The 16,195-nt window shown below is 41.2% G+C and overlaps 1 protein-coding gene across 4 annotated transcripts; it reads left to right on the top strand.

Annotated features, from left to right (window-relative positions):
• Positions 1-7,128: 7,128 nt before the first annotated feature.
• On the top strand, positions 7,129-14,798 carry amotl2a (angiomotin like 2a). Of its 4 annotated transcripts, none has more exons than XM_020702635.3 (11): positions 7,129-7,343; positions 7,753-8,535; positions 8,613-8,748; positions 9,010-9,154; positions 9,261-9,353; positions 10,324-10,619; positions 11,251-11,441; positions 11,544-11,645; positions 11,735-11,895; positions 12,207-12,386; positions 13,107-14,798. In XM_020702635.3, the coding sequence occupies exons 2-11, from the start codon at positions 7,820-7,822 to the stop codon at positions 13,181-13,183; spliced, it is 2,097 nt and encodes a 698-aa protein (XP_020558294.1). In that variant the 5' UTR covers positions 7,129-7,343; positions 7,753-7,819; the 3' UTR covers positions 13,184-14,798. The 4 variants fall into 4 exon arrangements, with proteins under 4 accessions (XP_020558294.1, XP_020558295.1, XP_078802773.1 ...); XM_020702636.3 differs by having other exon boundaries at positions 7,138-7,343; positions 8,616-8,748; XM_078946647.1 differs by having other exon boundaries at positions 7,212-7,343; positions 7,626-8,535; positions 8,616-8,748.
• Positions 14,799-16,195: the final 1,397 nt, after the last annotated feature.

Here is a 16,195-nt window from a genome sequence, read left to right as displayed (position 1 = left end):
TAAAAAGTTGCCAAGCATTGCAGTTACAAATATCAGCATTAAAGTCCTTTAAGAGTTAAAAGAGAAATACCATCTTCTCTAGTAATTTAAAACTCTCATTTCACAGAAATCTCCAGTCAAACAGGAAAATTCTTGTGAGTTCAAGCTGGAGAAACTGGAATTTATTTTACAATTTGGAAGAAAAGACAGTGAAGGGTTTTCTTCGGAACAGATAAGACCGATCATCCAACATAAACATCCATGACTCAGTGAGCAAGAGCGGTTTTAAGATTTCTTAAGGCTTCATTGCACATAGAAAGAGATGTGTTATAGACAAATTATATCGTCATGATCCAGTACCAGTGTGAAAGCAGCGGGGACAAGCCTCATTTCAGCCTCAAAATGAAACAAGAAACTGAAACAAGTACATGACAGTGAAAAAATGTAGCTTTCTATGTGACAACGGGACTTGCTCTTTTAATAGTCAACACATTTATTTGCTTTGGTGGATTTTTCTGTTGGAATTTAGGTAGAGGCGATACAAATTAAATACATATGTACTGTAAAATACTATTGTCAGCCCTCTGCATTTATCACTTAACTTCCATTTACCTCTGCTTTGATTATTTCAGAGTGTGGACAGTTTATAGAATAGTTAAAAATTATAAAATAATAAAGAAGTCTAGCGCTTTGTTCCTGCAGATCCAGAAACGTGATCCTCTTACTGTGGAATGACGGTTACTATCAGATTCACACCCAGGACCATTTCTGGAATCATAATTTAACAATGGCAAGAAATCATCCAACAATACATTTTGATTCCCCAAAACCAGGGCACAACAAAATTACACCTGAAATCAAAGTGAGGTCAAAGAAAATGACATAGTCGAGGGAGAAAATACAATGCAGAGGAGCAATCAAACCAAGCGGAAGAAGCTGTGATGGAAACAGAACCTGTGGGATCATGACAAAATGGCAAACCAACTAAAGATAAATATTTGTTAAATAGATTAACCCTATGTAACCATTTGTATCATTTTTGATCAATGAATTTCTGCGACTCCTATCTCATTAGCATGATCCAGTCTTTCTGTAAAAATCTATTGTATGTAACTTGGCCCATGCTTTCTGCCCTGTAGCTCATCGTCATTCCACTAGGGGCAGTAGAATGACTTTTCTTGCTTATTTTAAAATGGCTGCCTCCGGGAAATCTTAAAATTTTGCAGAAAAAGCTAGTTTTCTCAACCCTATGGTGAGAATAACCTGTCTGTTGTTATTGGGTTTTGTAACCCTTGTGCTACCCTATGGGGTCAAGATGACCATTGACGTGTTCTCCCTACCATGGCAAAGGTAGATAAAGGTGGAGAGGATTTCATGTGATCCATGGACACCAGTGAAGATCACAAATCATTGAAGAAAAAAGTTCAGCGCACTGTCTTGTGAGTCTAGATGACCTCACTCCCAATGTTAAAGTGCCTAGGATAGCACAAGGGTTGCTGTATTTTAAAAAATGCTGAATTTGTTGACATTTAATTCTTTATAATACAGTTGTACCATGTTAAAAACAAGTGGCTCAAATTTGAGACAGTGGGTACATAAGGTGTTCTTTTTCCCAAACAGTGATGTCAGTACTTTAAGAACTAACATTGATGTTAAAAAACCTACAGTGTCAAATGATCACCTAAAATATCACTATTGTCCATATGTCATAAAAAAACAATGTTGCAACATATTGTGGATTTCATCAAAGTGTTTAAAAGACAGGTTAATTCCCAAAAAATTGAATTTTCTGTCCATTCTTTGATGTAGTGGACTTTACAGGGTAAATGTAGACAACTCAATATAGAATTTATCATCAGTTTGACTATTTGTCATAGTGAGATTCAGCAGATGTTGGGAAGAACACATCCCAGCAGAAGATGTCGTTTTTCATCACTCAGGAAGAGTCAAAAACCACCGGCTTTGACTATATTAGTTGGTGAATGAATATAGGGGATGGACTCATTTGTGCAACATGAAAGTATCGCCCTTTTTCGGGAAACAACATCACCTCACAAGCTCAGCTCTGTTTGCAACCCTTCACTACGTCTGTGTCACTTGTTTGCCTTTATGTTGTAGTGTGGAATTCCTTGAGTAATGAGTGCAGAGAAGCCTTTCTGTTACATCTGAAGAGTGGGGTACTTCAGGGAAAGTTTCTCACCTTGTCTTTGCTAATGTTTGTTGATGCTATTTCCAAACACTTGTCTTCTGTTGCTATTGTAAAAAAAAAAAAAAAAAAAAAAAAAAAGATCAGAGGTTGCAACACTTAAAAAAAACCCTCATTGTAATTCCCAGGAAAGAAGGAGACAGACAGGTTTTGCAGACAGGAGCTTCCATCACATCCCTGTTTAGGAATGTGGCCATTTGTTCCTAGCAGGAAACAAAATAAGGTGTTGGAGGATTTAACCTGTCCAACTACACGCACCTCAGTAACTCACTCAACCCAGAAGGCCTAGGTTAAGTTGTCAACAGGTTCAAGTGGTTCAACTGAAATCCCACTTTCTGTTGTGACCGGGGAGAGGAACGCGGATCATTTGTGACTTCAGGTAAATCGTTCTTGTTCTTCAGAAACACACCAGGAATCAAACAGGACCCTTCTGAACGTCTGAAGCCATGGAATCTTCAGATGTAAGGAGGTACATCATAATTAAAAAAAAAAAATAAACTCATCTGCATACCTGATATCCAGCCACAAATGTGTTCAATATTACGGCTGTCATCTCACAAAACAATGAAAAAATAAAGAACCTGAGAATGTAAACTGTCTTCAATGCAGGAAACCACTGCATTGAATTCCAAGTAAGACGCATTTCAAACACCAACATCAGTCCATCCCTATATTTCAAAAATGTAGATCCCAGCACATACAACACTAACACACAACCCTTAATGTTGTCTTCTTTTTCACACCTATCCAAGCAAGATGGAGCTCCAGGGTGTCAGAAGTCCTTATTTTTCCACATATCTGTTAATCACTCTTCATCTTTGAAGCTCTGCACAGGTTTTACCAAAAAGGAGGTTTTGTCAGTTAACTCCCTTTGGGCATTTAGGTGTCAGCACATTTCTAGAGGGAAAAAAGGCAAAGAAACAGTAACTGTCAATGTTAATCTTTATGGGAAAGAGTGTAATTTCTTTGTCAAATGGATTGTTTTATTGTTTGGAAGACACACTAAAGAAATTTGTTTTAAGAGCAGTTGCTCATCTTGTTAGGAAAGGGCTTAATGCCAATGCCTCTCCAAATTCTGCATGTTCACACGTTCCAACTTTAAGTCCTCTTTAGTCCACTGAACACTCCACATGTTTTCAGATTCACCTGCAAAAGCATAAAATAGCATCACTATCCTTGCTTTTAATGTGAGGCACAGTGGCCTTTTTGGTCAAAACCATGGGTAAAGTGAGCTTTCACACCTGTCCAAAGGAAAAAAAGACCATCTGAGGTGACACACTCTGATATGAACCATAGATGTGCTCATCTTAGTAGTCCATCCATCCATCAATTTTCTTATCCCGCTCTGTCCCTTTTGGGGTCACAGGACTGCCAGAGCCTGTCCATGCTAGTGTTGGGCAAAGGCGGGATACACCCTGGACAGGTTGCCAGTCTGTTGTAGGGCTACACAATCACACAGCTATACTGTCTCACCTGGGAACAGTTTAGAGACATCAATCAGCCTATAAAGCATGTTTTTGGACTGGACTGCAAACTCCACACACAAAGGTGCTAGCCGGGATCCAAACCAGGGCAAGAGCGGTAAACACTGCGCCACCATGCAGCCCACATTGGTAGTCCCGACCCTGGATTTAAGAAGTGATGTTTTTTATCTGCATTTGAACCCTCTTCTGAGGGAGGGACAATGCAGTCTGAGGCAAACTTAAGAACCTTTTGGTTGTTTATCCAAGTTTCAGAGTCCTTTGTGTGTTTTGAGCCTCTACCATTTAAATCTTTCATGCTCAGCCAGGAAGCTGGTATTTTCAACGCAAGCCGTCGTACTTCATACCAAAGAACTGAACAGTTGTAAACAGCAGAACCATGTGAAATAACTATATACATCCCTGTCAAGTGATTCTGAAAGGCAGAAACTAAGCCTAAAATAGGTTGGACACGTTAACGGGAGTTTCCAAAAATGGGCAGTTGGGCGGGACAAAGTAAAGTAAATGTTTTGTTTAGCTACTCTATAAGTCTTTCCACGTGTCAATTAAATAATCATATCCTTAATGAGGCAGAAATTTGAGCTCCAATAAAATTTGAAAGAATAGATTTATCTGAGAAGAATACATACAACAATAAACATCAAAAACGTTTTTGACACTGGACTGTACAAAGATTTATTTGTGGCATCGTTTTGGACTGTTTAACAGCCATGTCAATGGGAAATTGCTCCCTTTTGAAACAAACCTACAACATTTGGTACATCTTGATTGGCTTGGAATGTAGAAATGCAATGTGGGGGCTTGGTAATGTTGAAAATGGTCAAGCAGACCCAATCGAAACAACAACAACAAAAATCCTCTCATCATTTTCAAAACCAGGCAGCCAATTCTGCAATAGCTATTGTTTTGTTGTCATGTAAAGACTTGGACGCCTGAGACTTTTGTCTTAAGTGGGTAAACGTTTCTCATCTTGTACAGAGACTTATATCAGCACTATTTTATCAATTTTACGGGAGTGGAAGTTTAGTTATTTGTGGTTTAAGTACAGCCATAGGTAATAGTCCATTTGCAGATTGGCATAGGAAAGAAACTTTGTGATGGAAAAAATTGTGATCAAGCTATTTTCTAGGAAGAGTGGGGGGGAATTCCTTCACAACAATGTGAAAAACTCATAAAGATCTTTTTTAAAATAGTTGTTGTTGATCTAGAATCTGTTCATCTAGCTTTGTTTTAATACCACTTTATGCCTTTACATTTTAAAGTAGACTAGTCAACGGTCTTTACAACTCAAACATTGGTAAGGAGATAACATTTCAGTAGATCCAGAAATATTTGCAAACTGATGATGCCAGGCATGCTCTCTCACAATGACAGCACATAGTGAAACAGAAATGACTCATTTTGTAAAATGAAAGTAAATTAAGGAGTTGGAAAAATGCAATCTTGTCAACCCAGATGATTTACAACATGAAAAAATCCGCCTGATGAACATCAGTTGTTGTCCAGGATCCTAAAGCAACTGTTGGATCCAACTGCCATGCAAATGAGCCCTGTTTGCCTGTGACTCAGGAATAATACCCAAGAGTCTGTGCATCGCCTGCAAAACACGCAGAGACTTGTTTAGTCCTCCGCAACCCTCAGTCATCACATTAGGATAATGCTTTTCATGCTAAAGCCTCAATACCATGGCCCAACCCCATCACCGCCAGCTGATCCGTGCCTCCATCCACATGTATGGGTGTGATTGTGAAGGAAGTGCTGGTGCTGTTGGTGGAGAAGGGTAGGGGTCGTGGGCTGGGGGGGGTGTCGGCAGATGGCAGGGCTGCCCCCGCCATGTCTGCTTTTTGGGGAGAACAATGCATCTCTCAGAGCTCCTATTAAAGGAGGCGACAGGGATTTGAGTCCACAGACAGCTGGCAGGCAGCATGCTCCGCACACACCCTCCCTCCCTCCCTCTCCCACACCACGTCCACACACACAGACACACACTCTGCAATTAACTGGCACGGGCCTCAGCTTACATATTTACCAGAGCCAGGCAAACAAAACGCTGTCTGAAAAAGTAATGTCTCAATTCATTAGGAGAGTGTTCTGCTTTTCTAGACGGTAACTAGTAGATAAGCCGTTATTTCTTTACACTGAAGAAAACACGGTCATGCTTTTTTTAGATTTGGACCGTCTAAAAGAGGCACGTCCAAAGTCCGGCCCGTGGGACAAATGCGGCCTGTGTTCAGATTTCTGCAGCCTGCAGGCTCCTGTCCTAAAAGTAATAGTATGGGGGCTCCGGCACGTTCTAAGAACCGTGTATACAATTTCTGTACTGTGTTTGGCTAAATTACATTTTAAGCCATCGTTAACTGTGGCAGCAACCTGTGGCGACTTGACCTTCAGAGCCTCAAAGATGAGATTTATTTGTTTCTGTGTTAAAAAAAACAACAACAACACAGTGGTTTGGACTTTTGAATAAGATAACTATTTGTGTTATTTTCTGTTAACGTCATTTAGTTTACAGGGAGCATACATTAGTGAATATGTAACATTTCAAATCAAGCCAGATTAAAAAAATTTTAGGCACATTTTTTCCTTTTTTCAAATCAAAAATTCACAGAAATTTAGATAAAAATGTTTCTACATGTGTGTACATTTACATTCATTTCTGTTCTATGCAGAGAAATGGAAAGTATCCCATTGCAAAATAATTTTCATTAATTTTCATAAGGGTTCTTCAGCTATTTTCCCCTCTGATACCCCTGATTTAAAGGTAATTTCAACTCTAGACTGCTTGATTTGATAGAATTAAAGGCTGCCTCATTGTCATCATAATCATGTCACAAACCCACAGTGGTCTTTCAATTTTTTATATTTTAACCTTTTTCATTAGAAATCCTTTTCTCTTTTGTTTACTTTTAGTTGTATTGGTGTCCTTCTGTGTTGGAAACAAACAAAAAAAAATGCAGAAATGTCCAAGTTTATTCACAAAAAACAGACAAACAATTTTTTTTCTAGAAAGATACAACTCAAAAACTTCCCCCAAAAACACATTTTCCTTTTTATTTAAAATACTTTTACTACTGAATACAAACTGCTATAGGTTTGTTTGTTTTAGAGATGTTTAGAAATAAAAAAATTGGATTTATAAGGGGTCACAAAACTAACAGTTTACAGTTACTAATTCCCAAGTGTATCTTCCAGGAAAACCATAGAAAAAACCTCTTTGGTGCTACATTACTTCTTTGAACTTCCTGCAGTATCAACGTCCAGTCGTTTTTTTTTTCCTTTGGGTATGCAAATGTTTTAACGGTGGACTTTAAATTCCTGAGAAAAACACTTGTTTACATGACACAAGTGCCCAGATGAGGCAGTGCTGCTGCTCTTCTTTTCATGCTCCTCCTTCCCCCTTCTCTTCCTCCTCCTCCTCCTCCTTCTTCCCCCCTGCTCCTGCTGTCGATCCCACAGGGACTCGCAGCCTTTACATTCCTCTCATTCCAGGCGCAGCGAACAATCGGCCCTCAGTTACTGATTAGAGCGCCGCGCGCTGCGCTCCGCTCACTTCACGGCTGGCCGCCGGCGCGCGCGCACATGTTCACGGAGTAAAGGAGCTCTGGAGACTGCTATTGATTTAACATTAAACATCCTTTTTCCCAAAGATACTGTCTTTGTGATGCCACTCCAAAGTGGTAAGTTTGAGGTTTTCTTCACACACGTTTTTTTTTCCTTTTTTAAGAATATATTCCTAACTGGATCTGCATTATTTTCATGATTTATTGCTGTTGGATCTCAAAGTTTTGTTTGTATTTTGAGTTTTATGCAGAACTGGATCTTTTTTTCTAAAATTGTGAATGTCTCTGATATATTTGGGTTGGCTTTGTTGTTCGTTTAACCATCTTTCTCTATACATTGAAGTGCTTTTCTAAATAAATGGTCTGCAGTGATTCCTCTTTGGTTCTTGTCTTCAACAGCTGCTCATGAGAACCGTATTTTTGGGATACTATTGAGAGCTGATGAACTTTAAAAGTGAGGAATGTTGCTCTGGTATGAGACAGTGCCAAGACTAAAGATGGTTCTTGCTTCTTCTTGTCTCCTCAGAGCTGTGATTTGGGAGCCTCTTCTCTTCATCGGTTTTTCTTTTCAAACGTGTTTCCAGCTGACAGACATGAGAACGTCTGAAGCCTCCTCTGGAACGGTGCTGCACCGTCTCATTCAAGAACAGCTGCGATACGGAAACCTGACTGACACTCGTACGCTTTTGGCCATCCAGCAGCAGGCGCTGCGAGGAGGAGGCAGCAGTAGTGGCGGGGGCACAGGCAGCCCCCGCTCCTCTCTGGAGAGCCTGAGTCAGGAGGAGACCCAGTACATGCAAATGTCAATGAGGCAGGAGCCTCAGGGCCAGGAGCACCAAGGGGACAGTCTGCACTCCGAGGGCCCCTTGTGTCACCTGTACCAGCTCCACGGGGAGGAGCTGCCAACCTACGAGGAGGCCAAAGCACACTCCCAGTACCTGAACTCACAGAGGGAGCAAGCAGCACAGGAGGTCCGTGACATGGAGGGGAGTCAAAGTGAGGGACAGTGGGATTTGAAGAGAGAGCACGCTCGCTCTCTGAGTGAAAGGCTCATGCAGCTTTCTCTGGAAAGAAATGGACTTAAAGCCAGTCTGGCCATGAGCACTTCAAGCAGTTATCCACAGCTCCCTCACAGCAATAATGTCAGTGCTGTGCCTCCGGGCAGACAAGGGGCCAAGCAGTGTGGAGAGCAGAGAGCGCCACCCCCGGATTATCCCCTCTATGCCAGAGTTCCTGAATACATGCTCAGCCACTCACAGGAACACGCTCAGTACCACCTGCCTCCTCCAATGTACCCTCCACATCCCAGGTAATCCCAGCATCTTGACATTTACAAGCGTTTCAAGAGCCCAAGAGCAGCTTCTAAACTCCCCTGTGTGTCCTCAGCAGGTCTGCCCAAGCCCAGGTGGTTCACAGCAGCATCACCTCCACCTCCAACGCCAGCGGCATGTTGATGCGTGAGAATGGGAGGCTCAGAAAGGAGTTGGAGATGCACACTGAGAAGGATGACAGGCTGCAGAAGGTGAAATGGAGACCCCACAGTTTCTGGAAGCATCCATTTTTTCTCACACATTAGCTTTTAGATCTTGGTATTGATGCTGTTTGGGGAAATAGATGCCAAAGAGTTCACTTAGGAATTCCTGATCCCTTATTCAGTTTAAATGCCACGTGTTGATGAGTAATTAACATTTGTGATAGTTACCACTACTTCATAAACCACAGTCTAGACACCCACTGGGAAGTCCCAGCTCAGACTAACCTCTCCCTCCCTGCTTCTTAACAGCTGGAGGTGGAAATTCAGAGGATATCTGAGGCCTACGACACCCTGATGAAAGGCTCGGCCAAGCGGGAAATGCTGGAGAAAACAATGAGGAACAAAATGGAGGCAGAAATGAAGAGAATGCACGACTTTAACAGAGACCTGAGAGGTATTTATGGAGATGGAGAAAAAAATTCACTAAAACCGCTTTGACAGCTTTTAGTATAAGATTTGGGTGTTTAACAGCTGTTTTACTATTTCTTTCCTCTGTGCAGAACAACTTGTGGAAGCAAACAAACACAGAGCGTCCAAAGAGGCCGAAAGCCCAGACCCGAGGCAGCACATCTTTGTTAAACTGCTGGAACAAAGTGAGTTGTCCTTCCCAGAAGTTACTCTTTCACAAATATTCTTGACAGATGAAAATGATCCAATCATCTTCCATTCTTTGTCTTGCATCACTGCTGATGTTACTTCTCACGGGGGGAACATAAGACTTGAGCTGCAGGGCATCCTGACCTACGATTGACACCTAGCGAGCTCCAGCTCCTTGTTTAGGCCTTGTTTTATAAGGTTGATTGACAACAAATGTTTCATTCCTGCTCCTCAGCTAATATTGATCATTTGTCTTTTTGTGGAAAAAAAAGGTAGATTGGCACTAATTGGGACATTGATTTAAAGAATTAGCTTGGAATTTGTTTTTCTTCAGCAAACCAGAAGTGGACCAACTAAAGAGAATGCGACCGTGGGAAGTTTTTTGTTTTTTTTTTTGTACAAAAAACACTTGAAATATATTTTGAGCTGCCTGTTTACTTCACGCCCTTAGACGCATTCCAGAGTTTTTGCCAGTACAAAGCTATGCTTGTGTGCGTAAGTGGATAAGAGGAAGTCTGCATTCCCTCACAGGCATGCACTTGTGTTGTGTAATCAACCTCCTTTTCCGAAGTGGCTCAGGAGAGCTGTATAAACTTGCTTAAATGTAACGTACTCAAACGGAGGCTCACTTTTAATTCCCAGATGTTTTACCACTGTTTTCAGGTTTGGCAAACTGGTTACATCTCTCATTCATTTTCAGTTTAGAAGATAAAGCAACAGATAGCTTGCTAATGGCTGATATTCTTTAGGAGCTCTGGGTTTTCGTGTGTTTCACATAGTCACATATCATGGGAAATGCAGCGCTCTGAGCTAGTGAAAAGTCACTGTGCTGGCCCCAGCATTCTTATTTTGGGGTCATTTAGCTTTTCTTGCTAGAATGTCTTCAATGCTTAAATATTGTCCAAAATCAGGAGACTGAAACACCCTCTTCATTCACCTGTCCTTCCTTTAACTTCTGCCTCACAGATGAAGAGCAACAGAGGGAGAGAGAACATCTGGAGAAGCAGATACAACATTTGCGCGAGTCCGGAGAGGAATGTCAGCGGAGACGGGAGCTGCTGGAACAGGCTCTAGCCTCGGCGCAAGCACGCAACCGGCAGCTGGAGGAAGAGCTTCTGCGGAAACGAGCATACGTGAAGAAAGTGGAGCGGCTGCAGAGCGCGCTGGCTCAGCTGCAGGCGGCATGCGAGAAGAGGGAGGTCCTGGAGCTCCGGCTGCGCACTCGGCTGGAGCAGGAACTAAAAAGCCTCAGGGCTCTGCAGGTTAGTATACAGAGTCAATACATCTACAGCCTCAAGGATAAACATGACAAATGTGCATTTTAACAATAGATTTGTGCTAAACTTGGTTAAGCAGGACGCAGGAGTTCACACACTCTTTGTAACCAATCTTGCCAACTTTGGCAAATATCAAACAGTTGTTGTTTGATGCTGCCCCAAAGAATATGAGCCAGATCTGGCTCAGTTGTTATAAGCTAAAACTTAAGGAATTGGAGCCATGGTGGTTTTGGTCAAAGAAAAGGAAAGTACAGATTTGTTTTATATTTTGTGAAGTTGGGGCTCACCCACAGCCATTGTTATCCAGATGAAGGCAAGAAAAAGCAACACTTGTGCCCAAAAGTTCAGGCCAGTCTTTGTAGTGCTCATCAGAACACTTGACGTTTTGCTCTCTGCCCTACACTAGTTGACTGATCCTTAAACTTTAGTCATTGTCAACTGAGGAATTGTGACCAATGCTGGAACACAAAAGAAATGTGTAGCCACAGCCTGTTTCAGGCTCATACATCATTGTCTGTGTTGGTAATCCACGGATAATTCAGGGCAGGTTCTGTCATGCTTTACCCACTTCATGAAGATCTCAATCAACCGCATATTTGTGTCTTTTTTCTCACAGTCTCAGAACCAGCCAGCTCATCTCACAGCTTCAGAAAGGAGTTTGACTACGTTTCAGCAGCAGCTGCGGGAAAAGGAGGAGCAAATTCTGGCCCTGGAGGCAGATATCACCAAGTGGGAGCAAAAGTACCTGGAGGAGAGCACAATGAGGCAATTTGCCATGGATGCAGCTGCCACCGCAGCGGCGCAAAGGTGTGACGAAATGATCCTGCTGTGGCAAGATAAAGTCTCCTGATTGTTCACCAGGAAGAGTTAAAAGATAAGGTTTATTTACATCTGCGGCTTAACTTTCAGAGATACAACAATCATCAACCATTCACCCCGGCATTCTCCAAATAGCAGCTTCAACGAGGACTTGCCTTTGCTGAGTCACAGACATCAAGAAATGGAAAACAGGTACTTGACTTTATGTGACTTTGTGTTGCCCTTTTAGTGTTTGTTTTGTCTTGTGGCAGTTGTAAAATAGTGTGTTTTTTTCCGTTAAGGATTCGTGTTCTCCACGCTCAGCTCCTGGAAAAGGATGCTGTGATCAAAGTCCTCCAGCAGCGCTCCAAAGGCGAGCAAGGCAAGCTGGACAAACAGGGCCTTCGCCCCGCCAGATCCGTCCCTACCATCCACACCATGACCTGCAGCACGGAGAAAAGCGGTGAGCCTCCTCGCGCTGCGATGAAAGCTTTTGAATCTTTGATGTAATGTGCTACCAACTGACAGATTGTCGCCAGACAGCCAGACTCCCGGAATGTATGCATCCTAAAAAGAGTGGAGCAGAAGACACAACCCTTTGGTGTGACTCAAATAGGCAAAGTGTTTTTTAAACTGGAATGCATATCATCTCTCACTCCAGAATAGACCCTCCAGAATAGTCATGGGAAGAACTCCGGGAAGATGTTCTGGGGTGTGTAAATGTGGATGTTTGAGGGTAATTAAACATTGACCTTGCTTTGTCTGCGTTTGTAGGGAAGAGCCTGTCAGATGACCAGACAGGTGCTTCAGCGCCAAACCCTTCATCCGTCGTCGCAGACAAGGGTCCAAGTAAAGACCCAAGAACTCAAAGCGATGTGGACCTGCAGGAACTGGTGGTCATGGCAGAGCCCAGCCAGCATAAAGCATCTGAGGGGATCTCAGTAGCTACCACTGGTGGGTTTATTTGTTTTGTGAATCATTCATCACCTATATATTTTAGAAGTTTAAGGATGTACCGCTAATGTCTTAAAGTCCCACTCCAATAATTTTTTTTATCTATTTTCAAAGTGTTCCCAGTGGTCTTTTACTTCTAATTAGGCTGTTTTTAGGCAAAACATTAAGAATTAAGGAGTTCATTAAGAATCTTCCTCTGAGTTGTGGGTGGGACTGTTGGAGCAGAGTTAGTTTACCCACTTCCCATCATCCGATTGTTTAAACGCTCTTTCACTAGCTTACAAGAATTTACGACCGCAAACTAACATTAGAGGTGCAACAAAAATTGGGAACAATATTGGAGCAATCAAGTCGTACAGTTTTGAACCAGATGTCAGATCAGACGAGGAATGCAAAGACTATCTACAAGTGGAAGCTTCAGAATGCAGCGCTAACCTGTATGTCAGGCCTACAAGCTTTTTCCAATAGCATTTTTGCTTCTGCTCCAGACTCACCACCATTAGAAAAAAAGAAATACTCAGGACTGCATGTTTTAATCTTAATTGTCCTCCATTATGAGAAAAATGCCACAAGAACAAAAAAAACAACACAATTTTCATTGGAGTGGGTCTTTTATTGTATGTGAAACAATTAAAAAAAATAACAAGAACAAGAGCTCTCCTTATTGGTATGTTAAGTTCTTGCAGCCACATCACGTTTCTTATTTGCTCCTAACTGTAGATGCCGCAGAGGAGCCACAGGCATCGCTCAAAAGCATCAACAGCTCCGACTTAGAGGGCATCGAAATCCTAATATGAGGAGACAGAAGCGTTTTCCTGAGGTCTTCAAGACCTGCTTGGATGTCTGGTTTGACACAGCGACGGTGCAGCTTGCAGAGGAGAGCTGAGCTGTCCTTCTGCTGCGTCTGCACGTTCCTCATTTGGACAGTGAGAATTCTTCAAGGTACCTGGACAGTATTCTGTGAGACGACAGGAACTGAGCTGCTGGTGGTGCATGTTGTTTGTGTTTTGTTTGACAATGTATATTTATATTCAAAAAAAGCTGCTCTTGATGATGTGACAGTTTGATAAATGACTTGTGTTCGTGTGCTCACCTTGTTAAATTATATTTCCATAACTATATGATTATTCTTATTTTTTTTGTTTATCTTAAGTTTACTGTAGCATTTATGTTAGCACACCATTTAAAGTAATAGGAATATTTATAAAGAAACCCAGAATAAGCATGCTATGTGTTTTACTGTCATGTCTGAGGATTATTCTGTTTCAGCCCAGATTTAAATTCACAGTTGCCCCTCTGTGAAAATACATTTAAAGCTCCTGCTCACATCTTAGTGGGGAATTTTGAATGTGGAGCTCGCAATGCGCCTTCGTTTTTCTCTCCTAAAAAAGCCTTCGAGGATTGACAGTGTTTCACTGGGGTCCAATTTTCCAGATCCCGGATTAATGTTTGGGGCCTCAAATGGCTACCGCCCAACATTTTGCTGCCCTCTGATGACACTCTGGAGCTAATCTTCTCACATTCCTCGCTGGGGTAATGCTCCAGTTAAAGAAAAAGGCTATCTAAAGTCTGACCCCTCGGCCTTGTAAAAATGGCACACATTCTCCACATGATTCCTTCCCGGAGCCGCTGATTTCTTTTGGGCGATGGTAGCTGGTTCTATCATAAGCACAGTAATGGGTGGCTATAACTGGCCTGCATTTGCTACTCTATTTGTTGTCTCTATCACTGTGATATATTCGACCATGTTTTCTTCATTGCTCAGCTATCTCGCATTCTCTGAGTGAACTCTACGCTTAGCAATGGACGCCTCTATTTATTTCTCCCTGCTTAATGTAGGATTACTGAACACTGCTGAATGTAGACTACTGTTTTTAAGGAAAATGCTCTTTCTTGAACTGGAAAGTGTCACAGTTTTCTATTGTCTCTAGATTGAAAGGCCTATAAATGTAATTGAGGGATTCTAATGAGATTCAGCTTCAGCTAGTGGAAACAAACACACAGAGTTTTCTGAAGTGCAAAGATTGCATGTGAAACCTGAACTGATATTTCACATCAAGCTCTTTCAGATTTTCCCCCATAACGCATATGCTGGTCAATGCCATTTCTTAGTTTGGATTTTTCCTATCTTTTATTTTTTCCTGAATGTTTACACGAATGGCTGTTTGAAGCAAGAAAAGTTAATATATTTTTGTGTGTTAGTCATTTCTATGTCTGTAAACTGTTTTGGTTTTCATGTGCCAAAGATGTCCTTCACCTTTAAGTTATGTCTGGTGACAAATACAAGAAGCACTGCCGATGTGCTTTGCTCCAGCTCCATGATGTCGCTGTGAACTTTTGTAAAAGAAATGTTTTTTCTGTTATGTCTCTGCATTTCACAATAATAGATTAAAAGTCCTAATATATACCAAACACGCTTTGAACTTGTTTAATTGAACTAATCATTTATGGCTTAACCCTTTAGAGTCAGGGGCCTTTTTGAGGTTTTTTTTTTTCGACTTAACAATTTGCTCTATTCATTTATCTTTAAAACTGTCTTTTTTGTGACAATCCATCTTTTTAGTACAACCATAGTTTCTATTTTTTGAAGATATTATTCATAATATTAAACAATAATTCCACAATGAATATAAAACTGACAAAAAAGCTAAATGTGGAGTAAGAAGTAGTCTCATTTCATTACTGCAAAATCACAAACATTAAGATCAAACTGTTTTTATGTTTTATAACACATTATCAAACTAAATAAAATGTATAAATCCCCCCAAAAAAGCAAAGACAAACTTAAAAACACATGAAAAATGTCTAAAAAACCAGGCGAAGCTCCACTAAACTACAATGTTCCAAGGGTTTATTCACAATTGTGTTCCATACCTCTGGTTATGTTAGTTTTAAACCATGAATTTCAAAGCTAAAAACTTTTTCAAACTTAAAAAAAAACTATACCAATGGAGGGGTCGATATCACACGTTATCGTTAATAGTCTATTTAATTGGCAAATGGACTGACGAGTTCAGAGACTACTAAGGAATAGTAAATGAATAACATATTTTGGTTGCAAACTAATATCTGAGCTAAAGCTGAGCACCTGAATAAGGTCATCAAAGCCCTTCTTTGTGCTGCACAGACACGTTCCACTTCTGCTATACTCCTGAAAGCCAGGATTGCCTTTGTAAGTCCATGTATAATTAGCTCAAAATAAGTATTTTTCCAAAAGTCATGCAAAAGTTTTATAATTCTGTAATCTTTCTTTGCATTGTCAAACATGAAAGTTTTACATTCACCAAATTCTTCAAGTATATGTCAGAGTTTTCAACGTTTTAGTTCGACACAGTTTGTTCCTATAAACAACAGCTTTACTTCCCGCCCTTCAGGTTTGCCGTTTGTTTTGCTGTCATTGCAGATTTTCCATCTAGCTTTGCCTGCTCAGGTTTAAATGGACTGAACACACCTGAGTAGGTAAAGTAATCAGTGGGTCAGAGGGGCAGGAAAAGCTAGAAAACAAGCAGAGTGAAAGATGCCAGCTGGACCAGGGCTGTACCACCCTGTGATAGACAAAGGTTTAGGGCTTGTAAAAAGATCCCGAGCACTAAATAAACACTGTACTGGCGTGGATTGCAGTGCATCACATCACACATGATGTGATGCACTGCAAATATAGAATGTCTATAGTGGGATTGAGGTCTGAAATTTTCTAAGCTTTAACATGTTACTGACACCTCCTCTCTTCTTCCTTCTTCTCAAAACATTTGTGTCAGCTGGTGTGACTTCTGGCATGAAGACGTTTCCTGCGTACTCTCCAGTTCAGT

This window comes from Oryzias latipes, chromosome 4 (genome assembly GCF_053564925.1).
Source record: "Oryzias latipes strain Hd-rR chromosome 4, Olatipes_Hd-rR_3.1".
In the NCBI taxonomy this organism is placed as follows: domain Eukaryota; kingdom Metazoa; phylum Chordata; class Actinopteri; order Beloniformes; family Adrianichthyidae; genus Oryzias; species Oryzias latipes.
This window is presented reverse-complemented; position numbering and strand designations above follow the sequence as displayed.